At 43.9% G+C, this 9221-nt stretch overlaps 1 protein-coding gene across 1 annotated transcript; it reads right to left on the bottom strand.

Annotated features, from left to right (window-relative positions):
- Positions 1-754: 754 nt before the first annotated feature.
- T265_14348 (hypothetical protein) lies at positions 755-7695 on the bottom strand (the record flags this gene model as incomplete). The annotated part of the gene is made up of 5 exons (XM_009173270.1): positions 755-1482; positions 7031-7144; positions 7188-7306; positions 7363-7610; positions 7662-7695. The coding sequence occupies 5 exons, from the start codon at positions 7675-7677 to the stop codon at positions 1140-1142; spliced, it is 840 nt and encodes a 279-aa protein (XP_009171534.1).
- Positions 7696-9221: the final 1526 nt, after the last annotated feature.

Here is a 9221-nt window from a genome sequence, read left to right as displayed (position 1 = left end):
TTCATGAAAAATATTGACTAATGAGAAATTGCTTTTCCACCCTAAGGTCAAAATAACAATATGTGGAACCTCCTTGGTTTGGAGGAGAGCCATCCCATTACATGAAAAATATCCTCCCTCACACCTTCACTTTATTCCCACTTGACGTACTATCCAATTCCAATTATACGTCGTCTGACGACTATCTTCAGGTTGAATGATAAACACTTGAGTAATGGGGCCATCAGATAAACTGTTTGCGACTTCAACATGTGAGTACATGACATGAACTGTGTTTACATTGCAGGAATTTGAACCACAATCGTGTTCCTTTCAAGGTGGCTCCTCATAAAGAAAGGATACTGCTTACGCAACTAGAATACGAATGTCGCCGGAACTGGTTTCTCCTGTGAGAATACATTATTATACTATATTCGTAATGAAGTAACCTATTATAGTTTACAGGGTAATTGAGAAGACGGCTTTGACTCGACTTAAAAATCAGTCACACATGTAAAAAGCTCGTGCGCGGTAAAAAAAAGCGAAACGACTGTCTGTTAAATCCAATTATCGACTAATCCGGGCTTGCACTGACGCCCTATTGTTTCCATTGGCCAGCGAGTTCAACTAGTCAATCACGTGCGGAGTAGGGTGACCAAACAGTTTGGCATTCACCTGCGCACGGTGATGGTGTTTCCACCCAACATACAGCGAACACTTTAAGCCTTCCTGATCGTCTTACACACGAGCAAAGTGATGTAAACATCAATTGTAGGTTCAGAAAGTTTTGTGAACAATCTTAGAGTCCCAAGAACCTGGGACAGAAACAACTGAGTTCAACAGAATAAAATAGTTTGGAGTTTCACAGTAGGGAAGAAAGATAAGGTATAAGTACTGCATACTATTGGTGAACAGCAAAGCTTTCCTACTACCATATATTCATCATAAAGATGATGACTGATTCGTCAAAAAAGTCAATATATGATACAGGAAGCGTCGAAACCAATACTAAGGAGAGTATACGCGATTTCTGACCTGAAAGACATTTTGTAACACAGCTGTCCGGTTCAAGCGAATTATTGGAAACAAGCAGTGTCAAACGTGATGTATAAATCAGGTAGTGAGAAACAGGAGGAAAGCAAACACTCTGAGTACAGAAGTTACAGAACAGAAGGATCCAAAAGACTATCTGAAGGTTTTGTTCCCTGTCCAGGAATGGCTGCAGTGGGGAACAAGTCCTGGGGAGCATAAGAAACGGGTCTGCCAGATGATTCAATAAGCCTGCGGATGTGCCAGCCCAAGTCGCGTTTGCACTCATCCAGAGGTGGACATTCGACTAGTTGCCATGCGTTTGATGTGTCCTCAAAGGTATCCCGACAAATCGGACACTGAGAGCGATTCAGAGCAGGTGATGGCTGGGTTCTTGACGCAGAAGCACCTCGGCTTAGCTCGACTGAGCTAACTGATCGACCGTTTCCCGGTAGTTTATAGGAATGACCATGCCTTGAACAGGAAAGTGAGGATTGGAGGGAAATATATGAGATATTTTCTTACAAGGTCAGTGCATGAAAAAGACTGTGGCATTCAATGCTCGCGAGCTTTAAGCCCATTCGTACTCAGTGAGGAATTGCACTGGCATTGGGATAAAGGTAAGAAAACCCTGCCACGGAACAGCTGCGTCCCTTGGCTTTTCCTTCCGTTCATCTCTTCATTATAAGGACTTACTGTTGACACGCTTATTGTCCCAATTGAATTGCTGTTCACCCAGCAATCAACACATCATTATGAAAACAAAAGATCCTCCTCCGCTTCTTATATCCTGTTGTATGGCGAATTTAAAGCGTCATCCAAAACTGAAATGAAACGTAACTTCTCAAAGAAGTTTGGTGAATGACCGGTGCATTTGTTTCAACGTTTTGACACAACCTTAAGCAGGGGAGAGCAAGTTGTCAGTCTGACGGAGTTTTAATGCACAAGGAGAAACCAATGGCAACGTGTCTTTCAACTAGCGAACTAAACAACCACTGAATACCGAGTAACAGCTTTGTTGGTTATTGTGACCGGCTACGTCCAACGGCCAATGAGCTAACAGAGATTTACATCAACTTGGGTTGGAGTTGGGACTTCTTGTTCTTCCGTTTAGTCGATTTTTGCTACAAGTGGACCTAGTAAGTACCAGAGAATCCGGTTAGGGGGGTGGGAGGGATTTACATCTTAATTTCGAGCCATTCTTATTGGTGACTTCCCTTCACAGATAACCGCACACCGCCACGTGGCAAATCGGCTGGTCCATACCTACCGTCCACTAGCTCGCGATCCTAAATCTGCTGGTCTGTTCACAGTAAAATATTCGGCTCTGTCTATTACCCAGGTCAGCGGCCGCTCTCTAGTGAAACCCAGTTCTCATTTCAAAACTTCCACGCATCTAGTGTAAACCACCCAACCAGTTGTCGGGATATTGACAGAATTCTTCCATCTTATCACGTTTAGTCACAAATGTCACAGGGTATCAGTCTCATAGACATCCATATGCATCGAATCATTGCAAAAAATAAGGTTTTTGTCTAAATTCAACACTCTTGAGCTGACGGAGTCCAGCTGGTCAGGCTCTGAAATAGTTTTCATTGGATTCTTGTAAAACACTTCTGAATGACGGATGTGCATACCCCTCACCCGTGATAGAACTTTGCAAGGTTTGTTTCAGGTGCTAAACTATTTGCTGGTAAGTATATAACAGAGTGCTGACTCCCACCGAGAGTACTCCCGAGGAGAGATCCTTTCCAAAAAGAGAGCAAAATGGGCCTGACCTTAGTCTATTTACAACAAGCGAGGCTGATATCTAAGATAGTTTCAAAAATTAAGGTCCTGATCATAGAAATAAAAAGCGGTTTTTGTGTGTGCACTTAGTATAGTATAATGAGAACTGCGACTTAAGCTGCCCATGTGGAGCGGAAATGGTCGGCAAAAGTTATCACTATGGAAAATGATGATTTGGACTACAAAGACTGTCGAAGCGAGGCCGCTTCCAAAAATTCGAGTTCTAAGGTAGGACTGACGAAGATAAGGAAAACCTGGCGCATGACAGGACATTGTGGGACGTCTCTAAATGTAGTGGAATGTATATAACTAAAAAAAATCTAACATAATTATTTTGTTCCATGGACAATGCATTTATCGCACACAGTCCACTTTCGAGGTAGTGAACTGAAATGTATCATGCTAGGTGTGTGCCTCAGTCAAAGCAGCCTACGGAAGCCGTCTGAATCAGCACCAAAATGCTTTGAAAATCGTAGCTTTCTTCGAGTTAACAGGACATTAACAGGTACTATAGGGAAAAAGCTTGGAACAAGCTTGCCTGCCAACCTCCGGAGAACGCTTTGCAGTACAGAGAGGCTTCCGTGTCCCAGAATATCCCTCTAACTGATGGGTGTCAGAGGACCGATACATTACACGGAAAGCATTGTTGAATAAGCGTATTGCGAAAAAGTGTGTGCCGGAAGCACTCTGTTAAACGAATTATGGTTAGTCGAGAAACAGCCAACGCCAAAAATGACATGTGCTTGTCATTCGTTGAACAGGAGTCAAGTGCATTCAGCGAATTGGCTGACGTCAATGATAACTGAGCGCTCTCACATCACCACATTAGGTCCCTTGGAAATTCGGAATATCAGCTATTGATATATCGTGGAGAGGTTTGAATAAATCAAACAAACTATTTTTCGGAGTGATTCCCAGTTTTTTCGCCAAGTAAGCTAATCTGAATGATTTGTATCGATCTCTAACCTCAAAACAAGTGTGTGCCGGGGAATAAAAATCCATACCAACACATCCCGACAACTTACCTAAATTAAACTCTCGTGGTAGAGCAGGAGATATATATCGATAATGGGGTCGATACCCAACCAACAGCTGCCACCTCAGCGTGATGGCCGGTGAAATGTTGGTTAATGCGTATGCAGAAACTACAAATGACGTGCGGATTATTGCGGGTAGTGCCGATTATCGGGAAGTTGACAAACAAGCAGCGAAAAGGGGGCTATTTACAAGGGTCCAGTCGAGCAAGGAAGATTCAACTCGGGAGCTGAGCTATACCAAAGCCAACGTAACTGGCTGCAGCAGATTCAGAATCAGGTGAAGTTCGCAGACAGAAGCACTTAGACAACAAAAGTACCGTGAGCTCGATTAACGTACATGGATCTTGAAGTCGACTTTCAGAAACGTAGCAAATATCTACCCACAAACTGTCAAAAGTGCACGGCGGAGTAGCTTGTTGGATGGTGTGCTCAAGAGTCCGGACAACAATAAGCCGTAATAAAAACAGAAACGAAGTCTGAGGACCGGTAGGCGTGAGCGGTGGTATAGCTCCTTCTTTGGATATTACAGTAGAGTACTCATTGAATGGTAACTCCTGAAGGGCAATAGCTAACTTGGAGCTACGAGATAATACTGAAGGAATGTGGGATGTACCAGCAACAGTCTGCCTTCGCTTACCCGCCCTGTTGTATGCAGCAATTATGGTGATCCGGCTGATGGCACCAAACAACGGTCGATGTGACATGAAAATATTGGTAATGTATAGTTCACGGTTGTACGAGGGCTGAGATACTGCCAGGGTGCCCAACTTAGACAGGGTCTTTGGCTTAAAAGCCTGATCGCAAGGCATTGGTGGTTGGCGTGCGACCACAAAAACGGTACGACTTATAGGGAACATGTCACCACACATGAACTAACCCCAAACATAGTGTCAGGACATTGTGTTGCGCCGACCTCTATCCATCAGAGACTGCGAATGGCCCACGGGCAACCTCCGGTATAACTCAGTGAATCAAGGAGCTGCATAAACTATCAAAGCACGGTAGGATCTTGTCTTTAATAGCATACAACTTCCAAGAGATGTTTCACATGTGCTGTACACACTTTATAAATCTCCTAAATTATGTAAAGTGCTCCATAACCTCGAGCGCCTCCTCATGAATCATAAGTGGCTTCTTCAGTGACTGCACGTCCAGGAGCATAATCATACACTTTGTGGACACAAACCACACTTTGGTCAGTTCACCTAGAGCACCTATGAATTATTTCCCTTTTCAAAGACGAGAGCGACGTTGCGTATTTACTGCAGATGGACAAGACTTTGATTGACAGCTTTTTAAACACCTCTTAGACCACTTAGAGTTTTCCTCACTATTTCATCGATCACGAATGTGGATGAAAATGCAGCGAGTGGGCATCTTAGTCAGATACCACTTTTGTGTGAAAGATCTTAGAGAGCTCCCGTTTACACCCGCGCGCTTGCAAGTGTAGGACTACAGAGAACTTATCATACAGACAACTTTCTTGGATATTGGTGAGCAAGCGCATTAAGAGAACCGACCGATCAACAGAGTCAAGTGCGCCCTGGGAACCTAGGGGTGCCGAAATTGACAGTCATTTATACACATAGTGCTCTAAAATCTGACAGAGTGTGATATGGTCAAAGAAAGCACTACCAGGCTGAAATCCCACTTGCTGTTTTAGTGTCAAGGCTCACCATGAATACCTTATGCTTTGGAGAACTGGTGTGAATAAGTAATAATAATTAGTAGTAATAATCATGTTACAAAACAGTTCTCGGCGGCAAAAACCGACATCTTGCACGAAGGAAGACAGTAGTAATCTCGCCTTAAGTGTGAGACTTACTCTTCGAATTAAGTAACTATAGTTGTCAAAATATCGATACATGAGTTGTCGTTCTATTGGCCCTGACTCAACACAATATACGTGGCTGAGGTTATTGAACTGTCCTTATTCGATGAACCAAGCATGAGCACCGGCCCAAATGTACGGCTTAATAGCGAAGCAGAACACATGGCGCTTCTAGGTCTGTCTACGTACAACTATCGGTGAAAGCTAAAGCCATTGCGTACCGGCCAACAGACCAATCTCCACTATGCGCTCACAAACAGCGTCTGAAACCCTACGCATGGCATAGTCACGGTTAAGCGGTTCCGGTCGCTTGATAAGCCTGAAGACAGATCAGCATGCACATTCGAAGTGAAGGTCACACTGTGGTGTCATTTACGCCACACCCAAGATTCCCAAATTAGTTGATACACACTAGAAGGCTGATGTTTACCCTGAAAATAAAGCCCTTTACGATATGCACTAAATTGGTGCTTTTGAAGTTAGAAGATAAAAGGTAGATGGACAGGGCGAAAGCAACAGCTACCGGTGTGATGAACCATTATTGGTAAGTAATTTGTGATGGGTCATGTACACTATACTGCCGAAAGAATGGGAGGTACTACATGGAGAGGCAGTAGTCAAAGGGAAAATGATTTGCATGAGGGGTCGTTTCTTCTATTTAATTTTATAGGGGCAGTCACTGTGCCAGCATTCTATTATATGCGGCAAATACGGTTGCAATCGAACTTTGAACAATGTTCAACCCGTATGATCGGTATGAGATATGCTACAATTCTGTTAGTAAGGCACTCTCAACAAAATTGTGAACGCTCATACGAAGAGTGCTCTTTGGTTAAAAGAGATTGGAAGCCAAAGATCGTTGTACTAGTAGTTGGAAAGACAAAATCTGTCAAGTGACAATCAACTCCACTCACGTTACTGAGAAAGTAGGAAGGTGAAACCAGTGAAGAAATATCACGAGACCTAAGAACAGCTGAAATGCTTGAGGATCAGGCAGTTCGCTCTCTCGTTAGCCACGTAGAGTTTAAAAGTGTGGATACAGTAGTACCCATTGCATTGAATTCCTCGAATCTCATCAAAGCTGTCACTTCCAGGCACCTGCTTTTATATTTCTTTCTTTCAACTGATCAACAAACAATGTCTCGAAGAACGAGTACAAAGAAAACAGACAACAAAGCGTTATGCTAACCCCAACATCTCATGAAAAACTATCAGGAATCCAAATACGTCATCAGCATCGACAGTATAACATCAGTGTGCAACTTTGATGCTTGACTACCGATCCAAATACGCTTGCTTCTGTTCTCAAATTGAATATAAGAAATCAAGCTCAGAGGATTTATGTAAACTGGAGTGAAAAACTCACCATTGTTGAATACACGTGTGGCAAAAGGAATGTAGACAAGGTAGAATGACATCCGGCATACAATCCAGGCAGATACAACAAGGGTCCTGATCGGTTGACAATTCGTCGACAGTCCTTAGTTAAAAAGTAAGTTGGATGAGTCGCGTTCATTTCTCACTTTGAGGGACCCGCCCGACTTGCTTCGAAAAGTTGTTTAAGTCGGTGAATTTCGAGGTAAAGCGCGAGGAATTCCTTCGGAGACATCACACGTGTACACAATTCCCCGCCGCGTCTGGACTACGTAATGAACAAAGGATGGATGATAATACTAGAGCAGATAATATCAGACATACAAACCGGCAAAAGATATCCACACTCAGTCTCCAAAATGCGTGTTTTGGAGGTTCTTTAGGAAATACAAAAAGATAGGCTCCTTTGCTTGTCAAAGCATCACAAATCTCGTTAATTTCGGACACCATACGAGCAAAATCTTCCGGAGTTTGAACTGACAAACGACGCTCCAGCTGATCATTTCGAATCGCACGATCCTTCATGGTACGAATAGCATTGCGGAATACCATATTCATACAGAATCCAAGGGCTGTTAATGGTGGTTGGGAAGGGTTAAACAGAAGCGGATCACTACACCTACTCCGAGGGGAGTGCATCACCGGACCTTCATCAATCTGAAGGGAAAAAGAGGAGATACAACAGATATAATTGAATGCACGCAAGCCAATAAGCTTGGGTTATACGAAGGCACTTGCAGTGTCCTAAAAGCTTTCGTTGCTTCGGTTAAAATATATGTAAGCAACAGATGCAGTCTGTCTGTTAATTTAGAGTATTCTTATTTGTTCTTCTTCCCATACAAACTTCAGAGATAGCTGGACCAGTAGGTACCGTCATCATGAGGCAGCTTGACATGCATAGATGGCTATTTACCACTGAAGCCGGACTTCAAAAAGCTTATTCTCGGGAATCATCGCGGTAGGGCTACTGTGCCAAAAAGCCACCAAAGAGAAACAGACAGATGCCATTGCTTGCAGACAAATCAGCCTCATCAAGCAGAATAACACGCACCCACACGAAAAGGCTGACCATTTTAAGCGATGGATCAATTTCAATCTATTCAGTTCAATTCAACATAGACACTTTGGTTCCATCTGCTACAGTTTCGAACACCGGAAGGTGGGATAGTGTGGAAGATACAGCCAAGCCTTGGGGGCACTGGCGTGTTCAGTGAGTTCGGGACTAGAGTAGCTGCGCATTGACGGCGATAACTTTGATGCAACAGCACCACCGAGTGCGCGATCGGGCTACTTCTGTCAGTCTTAAACCATTGATAATTTGAGTCCCGGGGTCCCCATCCAGGGAGGCGGTAGGTGTTGACCCGACGCGGTTTACTGGTTAGTGTTTTCATTCTTCGTTGTCATGTCATACACTGTTCACCTCTCTGTGGCTTCCATTTAGCACAGGGCAGGGCGGAAAGAACTACGCAATTGAGACGGTCTTCTGGTGTGTGGTGTTCACTTCCTAACCAGCGTAACCTATGAAGTGTGATTAATTCATCCATTGTGGGAGAGTTCCTTTTTCCCAGGATCATCTGGCGTACCTCAGCCTTTCTAATGCGATATTACCACTAGAACTGACTAATGCTTCGGAGACACCGATGATCAAACATTGACATCTCCCGTATGTCCTCTGCGTGTGGGGGCCATGCCTCTGATCCATAAACAGGTATGGATAGCACCACCCCGGTTTAAACTCTTCTCTTGACAGACAAACTCACGCCACGTCGGCGCCATAGGTATCGGAGGTTGGCATAAACTGCCCTGGCCTTCCCGATTCGAGATATAATCTCATCTCCATCCAATTCACCGGAACTTATATAGCTGCCCAGGTAAATAAATTTATCTACCACGTCGATTGGTTCACCTGCGAGCATGAGGTGTGTGTTTGATCCCACCCAGTCTTGTAGCAGCACTTTACACTTTGCAGGTGTGGAGTGCATGCCAAACCGTGCGGCAGAGTTATTTAGGTTATTTGAAATCGTTTGCACTTTTGAAAGATCTGAACCAACGGGGGCAATATTGCCCGCATACTAAATGTCTGTCGCGGGAGAATTCCGACCTCCGAATCTACAGAAGTAGGTAGAAAAATTGCAAGCAGTACATCAATAACAAAGTTGAAGAGGAAAGGTGGGAGGGTGCAT

Source organism: Opisthorchis viverrini (assembly GCF_000715545.1).
Source record: "Opisthorchis viverrini unplaced genomic scaffold opera_v5_180, whole genome shotgun sequence".
In the NCBI taxonomy this organism is placed as follows: Eukaryota; Metazoa; Platyhelminthes; class Trematoda; order Opisthorchiida; family Opisthorchiidae; genus Opisthorchis; species Opisthorchis viverrini.
This window is presented reverse-complemented; position numbering and strand designations above follow the sequence as displayed.